At 42.4% G+C, this 18148-nt stretch overlaps 1 protein-coding gene across 8 annotated transcripts in view; it reads left to right on the forward strand.

Annotated features, from left to right (window-relative positions):
- The first annotated feature begins 259 nt into the window (after positions 1-259).
- Positions 260-18148, forward strand: part of WDR37 (WD repeat domain 37) — a 75686-nt gene continuing 57797 nt past the window's right edge. For 4 of the 8 annotated variants that reach the window (XM_015146329.3, XM_077945292.1, XM_077945291.1 and 1 more), the window contains exons 1-2: positions 260-423; positions 16141-16318. In XM_015146329.3, coding sequence (XP_015001815.1) covers positions 16181-16318 — 138 coding nt within the window. In that variant the 5' untranslated portion in view covers positions 260-423; positions 16141-16180. 8 annotated transcript variants of the gene reach the window in all.

The following is an 18148-nucleotide window of genomic DNA, read 5'->3' on the forward strand; positions in this document are numbered from 1 at the left end:
AAGGAGCAGGAATGTTAACCTACATAGAAAAAAAATGCTTTCACGCTCTTGATTTACTCTAGGCGCGGCTAGAGCTTTCTGCAGAGCGTTGAGACGGCTGTTTACGTAAAGACCATCATGCGGCGTTTCCAACCTAGATTCTAAGAAAAAAGCGGCCCAAGTCCCACCTTTCGCAGGGAACAGCTGATTCTGTTTTTCCTTCCCAGCCAATGGTGATCAAAAGCTTCAGGACGCGGGTGAGTCACTGCGGAGGAGCCGAACACTGACCGCGCCGTCCCCGCCAGGCTACCGGGCGGCCGGCAGCACAGCCCCGAGCGCAGACCGCCCCGGGTCTCAGGCCTCAGGAGGACCCCACCGCAGGCTCGCTACCCTCCCGCCTCGGTTGCCAGGCTGCGGGGCAGATGGACTCGGAGCGCCCCGCCGGTGAGTAGCTACGACCTCCGAGGCCACCTCTCGCGACCCGCTTGGCGGCAGGAGTAGGTGACCAGGATGGGGGCGTTGGCCCAGCAGCCGAAAAGGGTCTCCAGCGCGCTCGGACCCCTCGGGGCTGCGGGGCGGAAGCTGGGGCGTGACTTCCGGCGCCGCCGGGTGTGGGGCGGAGGTGTGGGGCGGCTTCCGGCGGCCCCAGAGGCGCGGGACTTCCGGCGCCGCCGGAAGTGCACTAGTGCTAGGTTGGGGTTGTGGGGTCGGGGGAGTGCGGGGACAGCCGGTGTCCTGCGCGTCTTCGGGTCAGTACTGGGGGCCGCGTCGTAGGAACTCACTGGCTGTGCGTGACCCGGGCTGGCTCCGGGGGTGGCGGGCGCGGCTGCTGTGACAGGTGAGTGCCGCCATCTTCCTACCTGTCGGGCGCCGAGTCCTTCCCCGGATGCCCCGAAGAGGAGTCGGGACACTGCAGGGCTCAAGGGGGTGCAGGGGCAGTCGGGGCATAGTGGGGGATGGGTGCAGGTGGGCTCGGAATGCAGAGGATCCATGGTGGTGCAGGAGGGGTCGGGTCCCTGGAGGGCCCGTGGCGGTGCAGGAAGGGCGGTGGTGCAGAAGGGTTAAGGGTGCAGGAGAAGTCGGGGCGCAGGAGAAGTCCGTGGCGGTGCCAGAGGGACCAGGGTGCGGGAGGGATCGGGGCCCGGGGCAGTGCAGAAGAGGTCGGAGTCCAGGAAGAGTTGGGGGCGCTGGAGGGCCCGGGGCGGTGCTGGAGGGGTTGGGGGCAGAAGAGTTCGACCCGGGGTCTCTCCCCTCCCCCTTTGCTTCGGCCTGGGCATCCTGGGGAAGTGCGTCTCCAGGGAAGCACTTGGGAGGCCCTTCGGAGAGGAGAATGGCTTTCCTTCTATCCAGAGAGTGGGGATGGTCAGCTTCAAGAAGGGTGGTGAGTGCAGAGTGGCGGATGCTGAAGTGATTAACACAGCGCCATGATATTGTTCCTCTTTTGAAGACTTCCTTTTCCTTCCTTTCCCCCTGTAAGCAGCCACCGCTGGAGGGAAACATTATTTTAATAAGACAGCTGTTCACCGGAATAACACAAGAGCAACAATAATGTACTCATTTACTAAACAAAGTTGAATAAATAAAATTTTTCAGGTTGTGAGCGAAAATATCTTAAGGTCTGCCAGGTTTTAGAGATTTTGTCATTTATCTTAAACGGTAAAACATTTGTCCCTTGAAGCTAATACCATTGTAGAAAAGTGTTAATTGCTTAGAAGTTTCATTTATTGACCTTCAAGTGTTTTTCTCTTAAATTCAGTATGTTGGCCTGTGAGTTACGGTCATAAAAGTATTGCAGGAATTGTTTACCTCTGAATGAGAAAGCTCAAGATAGTTATATCTCCAGGATCTTTCTTCCTCTTCTGAACTTCCCCCAACCCCAGCACACACGCACATTGTTCTGGTTACTTTCCTGATCAAATTCGAGTCTTTCAAAATAGCTTTTGAAATGTCCCAGGAGTTGAACACGGTATCTAAATATGAACTGACCAATGTGGAACAAATGGAGTTGTCTGTTATTCCCTGGGTTTGGACGCTGCCTTTCTATTAATACTGCTCACAGGAGACAGAGTAGGGACTCGTGTACACCAGCCACGTCTCATAACAGCAGCGTGACCTTGGGGAGGCCTTCCTAAGTTCCCACTTCCTGTCCTCTAACATGGTGTTCATATCAGCCTCATTTTGTTATTGGGAAGGTTATGTTATGTAATATATGCCAGCCATTCTTGCAAAGTGCTGTATATGGGAGATCTTGAGTGAGTGTGTTTCCCTTCTCCTCTTCTTGGGTAGCTATGTTAGACTGTTCACTTTGGGCGTTTGCCCTGAACTAAAATCCCTAAGACCCTTTCCCCGAGGTGAAACTAAGAGTTTTCTTATTTATCTTGTCTTATTTTTTCAGGGAAAAGATTTTACATCTGTTGAATTTCATCCTTGGTTTAAACTTGTTCTTTTAACTACTGAGATCTTTTGAAAATCTTGATGGCTATTTATCCAATTAATGATATTTCCTAATTCATTGTCATCCACAGAATTGATGGCATATGTATTCCGTGCCTTCATTTCGTCAATGACAAAACATTTTAAGCAGGTTAATTCTGATGACAGATTTCTGAGGTTGCCTATAGAGACCATTCTCTTCCGCGATATTGCTCAGAAGTTGAATTTGGTGTCTCAGCCCACTAGGAATTCATCTAACAGTGTTATTATGATAAAATGTTACTACAAACTTGATTAAACTTCTGGTGGAAATTCCATCACATTTTATTCAATTTTCAATTTATTTCTCCAATTTATTTTTAATGCCATGTGGAAATTATATTCCTTAACCATTTTGCATTTGATTAACATTTATGAAATTAACCATTTAAGCAAGTGTTTTTGCTTCGATGAAAGAAAAATGTTTAAAATCCTACTGGATATGAAACTGAAAGTAATGTTTTGTGTTTTTTTGTTTCAAATGAAAATGTAAATTAAGAATTCGTTGGCAGGGCATGGTGGCTCACACCTGTAATCCCAGCACTTTGAGAGGCTGAGGCGGGTGGATCACTTGAGGTCAGCAGTTCAAGACCACCCTCGCCAACATGGTGAAGCCCCGTCTCTACTAAAAATGCAAAAATCAGCTGGGCATGGTGGTGAGCACTTGTAATCCCAGCTACTCGGGAGGCTGGGGCAGGAGAATCACTTGAACTCAGGAGGCAGAGGTTGTGGTAAGGCGAGATAACGTCACTGCACTCCAGCCTGGGTGACAGAGTGAGACTCTGTCTCAAAAAAAAAAAAAAAAAAAAAAAAGAAAAGGAAAAAAATATATAGAAAAGAATCTATTGAGAAAGAGCAGAAAGCTAAGTGTGTATTGATGCTATTTAATATTACAGCATTTCTGTCTCCCAGGCTGGAGTGCAGTGGCATGATCTCAGCTCACTGCAGCCTCCACCTCCCAGGGTGGAACAATTCTCGTGTCTCAGCCTCCCGGGTAGTTGGGAGGCGTGTACCATCACGCCCAGCTGATTTTTGTATTTTAGTAGAGAAGGGGTTGCACCATGTTGGCCAGGCTGGTCTTGAACTCCTGACCTCAGGTGATCCACCTGCCTCAGCCTCTCAAAGGGTTGGGATTACAGGCGTGAGCCACCATGCCTGGCCCAATATTACAGCATTTCTAAAGATGAGGAATTTAGCCTGCTAACACAAAATGTGTTTATGGGTTTCATTAATTTGTTGAATGTTTGACCAGTGCCTGTTTTGTGGAGAGCACTGTGCTGCATCAAAGCTGTGTGCCTATTGTTTCTGACTGCTTACAAACAGTAGGGGTATATTACGTACATGGCATGGCAACATATACTAGGGGCAGATGATTTGGACAGACTGTAAATCAGTTAAGAGTTCAGAAGGAGAGTTTATTCTGTTAAATCCATGGTAGGATAAAGAGATTGAATTTTTAGAAGGGACTATTTATAGTTTCTTGAAAATAATGTTTTATTAAAAACCAGAAGAACATTTAATCTACATAAGCCTTCTTTTTAATATGGTAATCTGCCCAATAATATTGGGTAAATGTCAATATTTTGAAGGAAAATAATTACGTTTTGGAATCTCAGGTTTCTCTCTGTTTATATTTAGGTAAAACAGTGCATAGAGGTTAAAGGTGGTTATATTTGGAGTGAAGAAGTGTGTTTTTTCTCTTTACATTCTATAATCAGTTTATTAGTGTTTAGTCTGTTAAATACAATTGGATGCCACATAACAAATGATGTTTTGGTCAACAACAGACCTCATGTAAGATGGTGGTACCATAAGATTGTAATACTCTATTTTTACTGTACCTTTTCTATGTGTAGTTATGTTTAGATGCACAAATAGATACCATTGTGTTATAGTTGCTTGCAGTATTCAATACGGTAACATGCTGTGCAGGGTTGTAGGCTAGGAGCAGCAGGCTCAGCCATCTAGCCTAGGTGTGGAGTAGGCTGTACATCTAGCTTTGTGTAAGTATACTCTGATGTTCCCACAGTGACGAAATCACCTAACGACACATCTCTTAGAACTTGTCCCTATCCTTAAGCGATGATATGACTGTATTGAAAGGCTCTTAATTGGATTTGAGAACTCTGTCTCATAGGGATGTTATGAGGATTAGTGACTCTTTGTATTTATTGATCCATTTAAGCCTTACAGCAATTATTTGTAGTAGCTCTTCAGCCTCTGGTAGATCTGCCAGTCCACCAACTTTCTTCCAGTATCTCTCCATTAATTCTTTCTGTTTTCACTTCCCTTGTCTATTTTAGATCCATGGTATACCATTTAAGTAGTTGTTTTACAAACACCTGCCACTTCCTTGCCCCTCTTCCCATGATACCAACCTGAAAACCCCCTAAACTGGTTATTAAACATTTAAATAAGATTTTTGCTACTACCGGTTGAGCATCCTAATCCAAAAATTCAAAATCCATAGTGCTCCAAAATCCAAACCTTTTTGAGTGCTAACACGACACAAGTGGAAATTTCCACACCTCACTTTGTGACAGACAGGTTGTAGTTAAAATGTGGGTTTGCAACATAGTTTATTCAGGATCCCCTAGGGCAAAATAAAATTACCTTCAGGGGGCCTGCCGTGGTGGCTCACGCATGTAATCCCAGCACTTTGGGAGGCCGAGCTGGGTAGACCACTTGAGGCCAGGAGTTCGAAACCAGCCTTGCCAACATGGGAAACCCCCTCTCTCCTAAAAATACAAAAATTAGCTGGGCATGGTGTTGGGTGCCTGTAATTCCAGCTACTTGGGAGGCTGAGGCAGGATAATTGCTTGATCCCGGGAGACGGAGGTTGCAGTGAACCGAGATTGTGCCACCATACTCCATCCTGGGCTACAGTGGAGACTCCATCTCAAAAAAAAAAAAAAAAAAAAAATTACCTTCAGGCTATTTGCATGAGGTATATATGAAACATAAATGAACTTTGTGTTTCGCCTTGGGTCCCATCCCTAGGATATCTCATTATGTATATGTGGATATTCCAAAATCTGAAAGCGTCTGAATTCTGAAACACTTCTGGTCTTGAGCTTTTTTTTTTGGTGGGGGGCCAAGGACTGAGTTTCCATGGAGGATCTGGTGTGAAAGGAAAGAAGTAGTGATAGGACCAGTACAGACGCTGGGAAAAAATGTGGAGGGTGTGAATACAGAGACGATAAGTATTACTGCAGTATGAAAAAGTCTGTATTTGGTGCCAAGTTCCATGGAGATGATTATAGGAAATGCATACATTTGGTTGCAGTTGATCAGCAGAAAAAGATTGCGAGCGGTATTGATTATTTTGTGAAGTGGCGAAGAAAGCAAGCTAAACCAAAGAGAACACCATGTAACTTATGGAGAGGCTGGAAAACCCAGTGAGATAAAATAAGTGATCCAAAACTTATAATTTTGATGAGAAAGGAGAGTTGATATTGTAATCTCTGCATTTTTGGTAACCAGCTTGTAGAATGTCTGGAATGCAGAGGAATGTTTCTACAGATGAAGTTCTTAAGAGAGGGAAGGGAAACCCTTTGCTGGTTTTATTTGCTTCATTTAACTGAAGACAAAGTCTCCCTTGTTCTCTGAGGCCGTATCAGGACAGCTTTCACAGGCTTTTGATGTGGTTTCTTTTTTTCCTTTACAAAACATACTCTATAAACTACAAAGTAACTGTGTTTTATGTTGTAAAGCAAGACTTGCTTTCTTCTCCTTTAAAAATAGGCCTACACATATGCAATTTCAGAATAAAAGATGATTCTTGACTTTGTGCTTGCAGAAAGATGGAGACTTATTTTTCCTTATTCCTCCCACTATGTACATCTAAAAACACTGGCCATATATAAAACAAATGTAAGAGTGGGCCGGGTGCAGTGGCTCACGCCTGTAATCCCAGCACTTTGGGAGGCTGAGGCAGGCGGATCACAAGGTCAGGAGTTCGGGACCAACCTGGCCAATATGGTGAAACCCCGTCTCCACTGAAAATACAGTAATTAACCAGGTGTGCTGGTGGGTGCCTGTAGTCCCAGCTACTCGGGAAGCTGAGGCAGGAGAATTGCTTGAACCTAGCAGACAGAGGTTGCAGTGAGCCGAGATTGTGCACCACTGCACTCCAGCCTAGAGAATAGAGCAAGACTCTGTCAAAAAAAAAAAAAAAAAAAAAAGACTGAAAGATGGAGAAAAGAAAGTAGGCTTGCTTCGTGCATTGGGACCACAGAAATGACACGAAACTTAGTTCTCTGGGTTTTCTTTTTGCCTCATGTATCTCACACGTTGTGCTGGATAAGCTAGCAGTGCAGGTATAAAAGGGCTCAGACAAAACAAGGCCCAAGAAAAGCCTGCTGTCTGGCTGAAAGACCAGGAAAGGGGCAGCCTACGTAGCGGAGAACTTTTCAACGGTGAGTGCTTTCCTCCAGCTAAATACCGTAGGAAACACTGCAGCACCACCCTCACCCTGCTAATCAGAGGCTGGGCAGGTACTTCAGATTCCTACTCATGACAAGCTGGGATGAGATGCTCTTCTCTGCAGGGTTGCTGTCAGAGAAGGCTGGCTGAGGAGTTGGGGTTTTACTTCTGGGTGGTGACAGAGCACAGCCTCCTTCCTGCTAGGATGTCATAAGAGGGACCTTGCAAAACTCAAGAACTTTACTGCTGCCCTGTGGTCATGAGGCCACCCCTCCGTGGTGTGGGGGAGACTGTGTAGGGAGCAGCAGGAGGCAGCCCTGATTCAGCCTTGGTGGTGGGAGTGGAGGTTTGGGAGGAGGCTGAACTTCCCTTCTCATGCAGGGGTCCGTGGAGGCCGAGTGGGAATCTCAGCTTCCACCTCACTGTCCACATCCACCTGGCAGAGGCCTGCTCTAACAGAAGACTTACATCAGATCCTGAGTCTGATGTCAGGATTTCAATGGAAAATCGCGTAAAGTATAAAAATCTTACTTTCCTCTATGCTGCTTTACCTTCCCCATTTATAACGTAATCATAAATATTTCCTCCATATACACTGAGAACCACACCACAGTTATGGAAAAACCTCACCACACTCATAGGAAAATATCAGCCTGAATAAGAAAAGACCACTGATGCCAACGTAGAGATGACACAGACTTTAGAATTATTTAACAAGGACCTTAAAGCAGCGATCGTAAAAATGTTTCAATAACCAATTAACATTCGAGACAAATGACAAATAGCCTCAGGAAGAAAATACAGGATGTAAAAAAGAAACACAACATTTTAGAAGGGAAAAATAGAATATGTGAAATAAATTCCGTGGATGCCTCAGCAGCAGAAAGGAGAGGAAAGACAAAAGAAGCTGTCAGTTTGAAGACAGAACAACCGAAGTTACCCAGTCTGAACAGCAGAGAGAAAGTAGACTGGAAAAAAGTGAGCAGAGCCTCAGGGGCCGTGGGACTTTAACAGAAGATGCAATATTTGTGTCGTCAGAGGTCTAGAAAGAGGACAGGGTGGGGGGATGTGGAGGTGGGGGAACGTGTCTGAAGAAATCACTGCTGTATGTTTCCCAAATTTGGCAAGCCATACGCCTTCAGACTCAAGCAGCAGCATAAGCCCAAAGAAGATAAACACAAAGATGCTAAGACACATCCAGGCAAACTTCTGAAAACTGAAGACAGAAGAGTGGTAAGAGAGATACTACTTGACCTGTAGTGGGAAACAATCTGAGTGACAATGGATCTTTTTTTTTTTTTTGATATGGAGTCTTGCTCTGTCACCCAGGCTGGAGTGCAGTGGTGTGATCTCAGCTCACTACAACCTCTGCCTCCCAGGTTCAAGCAGTTCTCCTGCCCCAGCCTCCCAAGCAGCTGGGACTACAGGCAACGCCACACCACCCCTGGCTAGTTTTGTATTTTTAGTAGAGACGGGGTTTCACTATGCTAGCCAGGCTGGTCTTGAACTCCTGACCTCAGGTGATCTGCCCGCCTCGGCTTCCCCCACGCCTGCTGGGATTACAGTCGTGAGCCACCGTGCCTGGCCTGACAGTGGATCTTGTGGAGGGCATAAGGAAGTGGCAGGACATTTTTCAGGTGCTGAAGGAAAAGGACTATCAACTCAGAAATTTATATCAAGTGAAAATTTCCTTCACATGATTTATCTCCAGCTGATCTACTCTGTGAAAATAACAAGTAAAGGAAATTCTCTAAACTGAAAGGAAATGATAAAAGAAACGTGGGAACATCAGGAGGGAAGAACAAACAATGGACAGCAAAAATATCGATCAATTCAGCATTCATTTATTTTCTAAATTACGTTTAGAATTTGAAGCATAACTGTGGTGTGGTTCTCAGTGTATGTGGAGGATATATTTATGATTACGTTATAAATGGGGAAAGGTAAAGAAGCATAGAGGAAAGTAAGGTTTTATAATTTATGTGAACTGGTAAAATGTTGATAATCAGTAGACTACAATAAGTTGTAAATGTATAATGTAAAATCTAGAGCTACCACTAAAAAAGTTATACAAAAGAGGCAAACTCAGAAATACTGTAGGTAAATAAATATGAAATTATAAAAAATGTTTACCCTAGAAGAAGGCAGGAAAAGAAGGCAAAGGAGAGAAGAGAGGGAGAGAGAATGAATGATACACCATGCAAAGTGCAGTTTATTTTGTGGCTGCAAGGTTGGATCAATATTTGAAAGTCATCAGTGTAATTGGTCCTGTCAGTAGGTCAAAAAAGAAAAGCTACTCGGAAAAAAACATGATAGAATTCAGCACTCATTTGTGAAAGAAACCCAGAAAATAAATGATAGAGGGAAACGTTTTCAATTTGATAAACGGCATCTACAAAAAAATCTACAGCTAGCATCAAACTTAATGGTGAATAACACTATTTTCACCCAAATATTCAGGGCAAAGCAAGGATGTTTGCTGTCACTATAGTAATTTAAGATAGTACTGGGATTTGTAGCCAAATCAATAAGATACTAAAAGGAAACAGAAGGCTTACAAACCACAAAGGAAGAAATAAAACTGTCCTTTTTTTTTTTAGATGACATAATAGTTGACATAGAAAATCCCAAGGAATCCACAAAAAATCCTGAAATTTAAGTAAGTTCAGCAAGAACGTACACGTTTAATACATAAAATCCAGTTGTATTTATACTAGCAGTTAACATGTGGAAACCAAAATAAAAATGCAGTAGCATTTAAACTTACACACAAAAAAGAGAGACGTTAGTGTAAAATGGAGAAGATACATAGGACTTTTTTTGTTTTGTTTTGTTTTGTTTTGAGAGGGAGTCTCGCTCTGTCGCCCAGGCTGGAGTGCAGTGGATGGATCTCAGCTCACTGCAAGCTCCGCCCCACGGGTTCCTGCCATTCTCCTGCCTCAGCCTCCCGAGTAGCTGGGACTACAGGCGCCGCCACCTTGCCCGGCTAAGTTTTTGTATTTTTTAGTAGAGACGGGGTTTCACCGTGTTAGCCAGGATGGTCTCGATCTCCTGATCTCGTGATCCGCCCGCCTCTGCCTCCCAAAGTGCTTAGATTACGGGGGTGAGCCACTGCGTCCGGCCCGATACTAGGACTTTTATGCAGAAAAATCCTTGGCATTGAGGAAAGTAAGATCTTAATAAATACTGTATTCATAGATTAAAACACTCAATAAATATACCATTTCTCCCCAGATTGATGTACAGATTTAACACAATTCCTATCAAGATCCCAGCATGATTTTTGTAGATATGTAAAAGATTATTCTAAAATGTAAAAGGACAAAGGACTAGAACAGCTATAACAAAATGGAGAAAGATTTAATAGGAATCACTGTAACTGATTTTAAGACGTATACAGAACAATAATAGAAAGTGCTTCCATTAGTCTATTTTCATACTGCTGATAAAGACATACCTGAGATTGGGCAATTTACAAAGGAAAGAGGTTTATTGGACTTACAGTTCCATATGGCTGGGGAGGTCTCACAATCATGGCAGAAGGCAAGGCGGAGTGAGTCAGGGAGGAGTGAGTCACATCCTACCTGGATGGCGGCAGGCAGAGAGGGAGAGCTTGTGCAGGAAAACTCCCCCTTACAGAACCGTCAGATCTGGTGAGACTTACTCACTATCACGAGAACAGCACGGGAAAGACCTGCCCCTCCATGATTCAGTTACCTCCCACTGGGTCCTTCCCACAACACATGGGAATTCAAGATGAGATTTAGATGGGGACATAGCCAAACCATATCACTGCTGTTGGTGGAAGGATAAATATGTAGGTCAGTGAAACAGAATAAAGAACCAAGAAAACCCCATACAAATATAGCGAGTTGATTTTTTGAGAGAGGTCCAAAGCAGTTCAATCTAGGATGGATCATCTTCAACAAATGGGGCTGGGATAACTGGATACACAGGTGAAAACAACAAAAAAACATTGACTTAAATTTTACACCTTATAAAAAGGTAAGTACCATATAGGTAATAAATTTAGATGTGAAACAGAAAACTATAAAAAATTCAGGAGAAAACAGGAGAAAATTTTTGGCCCCTAGGGATTCATGAAAAGTTCTTATCATGACTTTAAAAGTGTGATGCGTAGAAAAAAAACTATCAAAATTAAAGAGGTGTTGTGTTGTGAAAAACTCTGTTAGAATGAAAAGCAACAGATTGGGAGAAATGATTTGCAGTTTAACCTATGTGACATATAATTCGTACTATAGAGTATAAAGAACTCTTAAATCTCAACACTAAAAAACCCAAATAATACTATTAGAAAATGGGAGTGAAGAGGCACCTCACTGAGGAGGATATGTGGATGACAAGCACGTGAAAAGATAGTGTCACTAGCCATCAGGGAAATGTAAATTAAGACCACAGTGAGATACTACACAGCTAACGGAACAGCTAAATAAAAAAATAGTGACACAGGGATGCCTGCACTTGCGGGTTTACACAGCACTGTTCGCAATAGCAAAGGTGTGGAATCAACCTGAGTGCCCATTGACGGATGACTACATAAAATGTGCACACACACACACTCTGCAATACCATTCAGCCCTAAGAAGAATGAAATCATGCCATTCACAGCAACATGGATAGAACCAGAGGCCATTATTTTAAGTGAAATAAGCCAGGCACAAAAAGTTATGTTCTCACTTACGTGTGGGAGCTAAAAAATGTGAACATATAGAGGTAAACAGTAGAAAAATAGATAATAGAGACTGGGAAGGTTGAGTTGGGGGAGGAGGGAGGCTAGGGAGAAGAGAGTTAAAAGGTACAAACATACAGTGTGATAGAGGGAATACATTCAGAGTAGGGTGAGTGTCCTTAAGAAAATAGTATTTTAGGCTAGGTGCGGTGGCTCACGCCTGTAATCCCAGCACTTTGGGAGGCTGAGGCAGGTGGATCATGAGGTTAGGAGATGGAGACCATCCTGGTTAACATGGTGAAACCCCATCTCTACTAAAAATACAAAAAATTAGCCGGGCATGGTGGTGGACGCCTGTAATCCCAGCTACTGGGGAGGCTGAGGCAGGAGAATGGCCTGAACCCAGGAGGCGGAGCTTGTAGTGAGCCCAGATCGCGCCACTGCACTCCAGCCTGGGCGACAGAGGGAGATTCCGTCTCAAAAAAAAAAAAAACAAAAAACAAAAAACAGTATTTACTGGGGTGGTGGACCCCCTAAATTGCCTGTCTTGATGACTATGCGTTATATACGTGGCACAAAATTTCTCATATATGACATAAACTTGCATAAAAAAGTAGTGACAATACCAAATGCTGCTGAGGATGTAGATAACTGAATCTCTCATGTGTTGTTGATGGGAATGTAGAATGAAACAGCCACCCTGGAAAATACTGATAGTTTGACACTTTCTTGGAAAAAAACCACTAAACATGATTAAACATAAGCAATTCTGTTTCCAGGTATGCCCAAGAGAAATAAAAGTATCTACATATAACAAACTTGTGCATTAACATTCATAATAACCTAAAAAATGAAAACAACCAAATGTCTATCAGTTGTATTTAGCAATGAAAGGGAATACATTACCACTATGCTACAACACAGATGGACTTTGAAATCATTGTCCTAAGTGAAAGAAGCCAGTTGTAATAGACCAGAGCGTATATTGTATGATTCCATTTTTATGAAATGGCCAGAACAGGCAGATTCATATGGAGAGAAAGTAAATTAGTGGTTGTCTAGGGCTAGCTGGGATGTGGGTGGGAGGAATGAGGAGTGAAGGCAAATGGGTGTGGGGTTTCTTTTTGGGGTGATAAAAATGTACAGTTGATTGTGGTAATGATTGCACAACTTCCTGAATATACTGAGTCATTAATAGGTGTCTTACATTGGTGTGTGAATCATATATCAAGATTTCTTTTAAAGCTAAATATACATTTACCCTGTGACTGAGCACCCTTATCCTTGGGCCGTTTATCCAAAAGAAATGAGAACTTAGGTTCACACAAAACCCTGTATATTATTGTTCGTGGCAACTTTATTAGTAATAGTAAAAAAATGGAAAGTATATATAAATATGTGTATATATGTATATATATTTTGCATCAGGTGAATGGTTAAACAAATGGTTAATGGTTAAATGTCCATACTGTGGATGCTAGCTAGTAATAAAAAGGAAGAAACTTGATACATGCAGAAAATTGGTTGGATCGTAGCCATTAAATTGAGTGGAAAAAATCTCAAAAAGGGTGCATGCTCTTTGATCATATTTATGTAACATTCTCAAAATGACAAAGTTGTAGAGTTGGGTACAGATTAATGGTTATCAGGAGTCGAGGGATGGTGCCAGGGAGTTGGAGTAACTAGTGGGTGATCTGTATGGTGAGGGGAGTGTTTCGTATCTTGAACATGTGGCACCTAAAGGAATTTATGTATGTAACAGAGTGACAACTATACACACATTATACTAATGTCATTTTGTTGGTTTAATGAAATTAACAAATTGTACTGTAATGATGTAAGATCTAACCACTGGGGAAATAGGGACCATCTTTGCAACTTTCTGTGAATCTGCAGTTATGTCAAAATAAAAAGTTGAGGCCAGGCACGATAGCTCAGATCTGTAATCCCAGCACTTTGGGAGGCCGAGGTGGGTGGATCACCTGAGGTCAGGAGTTTGAGACCAACCTGGTCAACATGGCAAAACCCTGTCTCTACTAAAAATACAAAAATTAGCTGGGCATGGTGGTGCATGCCTATAGTCCCAGTTACTCAGGAGGCTGAGGCACGAGGTTCTTGCTTGAAACTGGGGGATGGAGGTTGCAGAGAGCCGAGATCACACCACTGCACCCCAGCCTAGGAGACAGAGCAAGACTCCGTCTCAAAAAAAAAAAAAAAGTGGAAACTTCATAACTCACACGACTGTTTTGGTTGAGAGTTACTAGAAGCTTGTGATTAAAGCTTTTAAAAACTGTCCTAAATAATAGGCAAGCTGTCTTCCAGGTTTCTAACATTTTTGGGTTATGCTTGGCTTTTAAAGAGGTTTTCGTAACAAAATGTATATATGAGAGTTCTGCATAGTATGTAAGAAACAGGAAACAAAGCTAAACTGTATATACTCATATTCATATTTAGAAATATTTAGAAGAGATACTTAGAAAAACGCTACGACTTCCTTGAATTCCAAGGTTAAATATGTTGATTTCTACTATTTTATTTATAATATTAAAAATAATCTAAATGAAGTAAATTTTTATAAGTGACAGTATTTTCTCTTAGAAAAATATTTTCAGACTTGGTATTTAGGATTATAATTAGAATGCTTAATAAGCTGAACAGGAAAGATCTTGTTTATGTTATTAATAACCTTTATGGAAGACACTCTAAATTTTTTGTGAATACATTTCATCTCTGTTAAGATACTCTCCTTGGCTGGGCGTGGTGGCTCAAGCTTGTAATCCCAGCACTTTGGGAGGCCGAGGTGGGTGGATCACGAGGTCAGGAGTTTGAGACCAGCCCGGCCAATGTGGTGAAACCCTGTCTCTACTAAAAACACAAAAATAGCCAGGCGTGGTGGTGGGCGCCTGTAATCACAGCTACTCGGGAGGCTGAGGCAGGAGAATTGCTTGAACCCGGGAGGCTGAGGTTGTATTGAACCAGAGATTGCGCCACTGCACTCCAACCTGGCGACGGAGTGAGACTCTGACTCAAAAAAAAAAAAAAAAAAAACTCTCCTTTATGTTTAGATACACTTATTTTTCAAAACAGGCTGACTTGTTTAAAAAGAAGGGCATGCTAGTGATTTTAAAATATTGTAGAAAAGGAATCATTCTATAACAAAGTAAGGAGGTGTTAGGGCTATTGAGTAAATGAGAGCCATTTGGAAGGAAAGGAATAGCATTTCAGGGATGTGCGTCTGCACCTGGTAATGTCGAGGGAGTTGATTATGAAGAGGGCTGGACACACCAGAAGTAAGGTCTTGCCTTGAGGCACAGAGCTATTGCTGTTGCGTAAGTCACCAGTGTAACCGTCTACTTGGAATTTAGATGTTTACATAGGCCTTATGTGTATTTTAAAGGTTAGAATATTTTTCCATTATGCTGATATATTCATTTAATAGAACCTTCTGCTACTCTTGGGACTTGGGCCAGTCTTTTCTGTAAATGAAGATGATGGAGGCATGTTGGCTTCAGGGAAATTGTGGGTGTGTCCTGCTTTGCTTTCAGCTGCACGTGGGGCAGGCATTCTGTGACAGTGAGGTGCTGAGCTGGCCTGACTATAGGATTGTGTTCATGGGAGGAGGGATCAGTAATAGCAGAAAATCAGCAGGTAATGTTCAAAATAGTAAAATCTGTAGTCGAAGAAAGAAGATATGTATGTAAATATATTACCTAAGATTATAGTAAGTAACGTAGTGATATAATTGGGAGGAAGGATGGATAATAACAGGAAATGAGTAGAAAATGCCCAAAGTGGGTAAATCATAATGTTTATGTTAGAGATTTGAATAACTTAATCACATGTGGTTAGTTTGAATTGAGATATGCTGTAAATATACACGCTGAATTTCAAAGAGGTAATCATAAAATATCCCATTGTTTTTTATGTTGACTATAAAATATTTTAAACATTGGGTTAAGCAAATCATTAAAAGGAATTTCATATGCTTTTATTTTAAAAAATGTGGACACTGGAAAATTTATATCCATGGCTTGCGTTGTATTCCTATTGGACGGCATGTCTAGAATGTGTGGTCTAGAATACGCAGTTAACATTGGTTCCCTGGGGGGAGTAGACCGTGCCTCTGTTGGACACCATGAGTCTAGGATGTGTGGTCTAGAATACGCAATTAACATTGGTTCCCTCGGGGGAGTAGACCGTGCCTCTGTTGGACACCATGAGTCTAGGATGTGTGGTCTAGAATACGCAATTAACATTGGTTCCCTGGGGGGAGTAGACTATGCCTAGGGAATGTTGGGTAAAGGGAGAGCTATTTTTTTTTTTTTAATTTTAAACTTCTTTTTTGCCATTTGATACTTAAGGTGGTAATGAAATTTGATAAAGAAATTACCCCTTTAATAAAGGCTGTGGTCCCTACCTTAAAACATCTTAATTTGTCATATTCTAAATTATATAGTTAATGTTAACCATAGTAAGGAAGCTTGTAATTAGAAATCATCATTATCTTGTTCACTGTTTTTCTTTTGTTTCAACTCGCTATATCAGAAACACTGTTCTTTTCTTGCTGTTTTTAGCTTATTGCAGGAGTGACCAGGACACTACCTTCTAGAAGTAATGCCCACAGAAAGCGCAAGTTGTTCGACTGCTCGCCAAGCAAAACAGAAGCGCAAATCCCATAGCCTTTCTATACGAAGAACCAACAGCTCGGAGCAGGAGAGGACGGGACTGCCGAGAGACATGTTAGAAGGACAAGTAAGCTACAACTGATCAGGGCCTTATTGATTGATTGATTTTTGAGACGGAGTTTTGCTTTTGTTTCCCGGGCTGGAGTGCAATGGCGTGATCTCCACTCACCGCAACCTCCACCTCCCAGGTTCAAGCAATTCTGCCTCAGCCTCCTAAGTAGCTAGGATTACAGGCATGCGCCACCATGCCTGGCTGATCTTGTATTTTTAGTAGAGACGGGGTTTCACCATGTTGATCAGGCTGGTCTCGAACTCCCAACCTCAGGTGATCACCCACCTCGGCTTCCCAAAGTGCTAGGATTACAGGCTTGAGCCACCGGGCCCAGGATCAAGGTCTTATTTTAAAGATGGTGATTATGTCTGTAATGTTATAAAAGTAGGCAAATGTGTAAAGGTCTCCAAAGTAGAAAAGAGGTTTGGGTTACTAAAAAATGATCACTCCTCCCAAACTCCCCCAAAATAAACTCGTTAAAACTTCTGTCAAATACAACAGCATACACAGATGGGTTAGCATATGTATACTAGGTAATAACAAATCAAAGTAGGTATGAGAGTTTGGATTAGTTTTATTCTTTGTACAGCTTTGTGGACAGTACAATTCTGGGTTTTCTGTCTCTAATAGTCTCAAGAAAAGGAGAGTATCATATCCTTTTAATGATCTCTTTCTGTTCTCTGAAGAGTTTTTGGAATCAGATCTTTTAGTGATTTGACTTGGCTTTATCCTTGTCTCTGCTGCAGTGAGTAAATGTCATCCTTGGATTAAAATGAACTAATTATTTTTGATAAAGATAAGTTTTGCTTATACTTTTTCTAGTTCGTTTATAGCTGATGAAATTCTGTCAGAATTTTTGAAGAGTATTATGAAGCCTAGACGCAGTATATGTTATATTAAAATAAACTCTAGATATATCTAATATATGGTTATATATGTCTGTAACTGTATATAAACTTACAACCATTTCTTCACAATTGGAACACATTCATCAGCCATAATGCTGAGGAAGATAGGGCTTAAACCTGAGAAATTGGCTTCTGTGAATATTGGATCTTGTTAGAACCTTGTGGGTAACTTTATGCCAGGACTTTGAGGCCGGGACCTCTACGCTGAATACAACAGTGTGAACCCGGAACTCAACATGATTGCTGCCACGAAGAGGATCTTCAACTCCAATTAGATGAATATGCGTTGAATAAATAAACCTGGTTTATTGAATATGAATAAATACCTGGTTCTAATTTCTATAAAAAATGATTACATTTTAACTTAGTGTTCAAAATAAAATTATAAAAATAGCTTTGGTATTCTTAGTGTATTACTTTGCTAGGACTCCCATAACAAAATGCCCCAGACTGGGCAGCTTAACAGACTGGGCAGCTTAAACAACAGACGTTTATAGTTTCTCCTAGTCCTTCCAGGCAGCTGGAAGTCTTAGATCAAGGTGTGGGCAGGGCTGGTTCCTCCTGAGGCCTCTGTCCGTGGCTTGCAGACACTGTCTTCTCCCTGTGTCCTCACAGAGTTGTCCCTCTGTGCGTGTCTGTGTCCTAGTCTCTTCTTATGAGGACGTGTCATACCGGAGGGCCCTCCTTTATGACCTCATTTTACTCTCACCACCTCTTTGAGGGCCCTGCTTCCAAACACAGTCGCATGCTGAGGTCCTGGGCTTTTGGACCTCAGCATGGGACTTCTAGGGGACCCCGTTCAACACAGCACTTAGGAAACAGCAGAGCTGAGTGGCAGGACTCCTGTGGTGTTGGCAGTGTCTGTATCTGTATCTGTGCTGCCTGATGTGGGAACCACCAGTCACATGTGGCTACTGAGTGCTTGAAATTTGGCCAG

Source organism: Macaca mulatta, chromosome 9 (genome assembly GCF_049350105.2).
Source record: "Macaca mulatta isolate MMU2019108-1 chromosome 9, T2T-MMU8v2.0, whole genome shotgun sequence".
NCBI lineage: Eukaryota > Metazoa > Chordata > Mammalia > Primates > Cercopithecidae > Macaca > Macaca mulatta.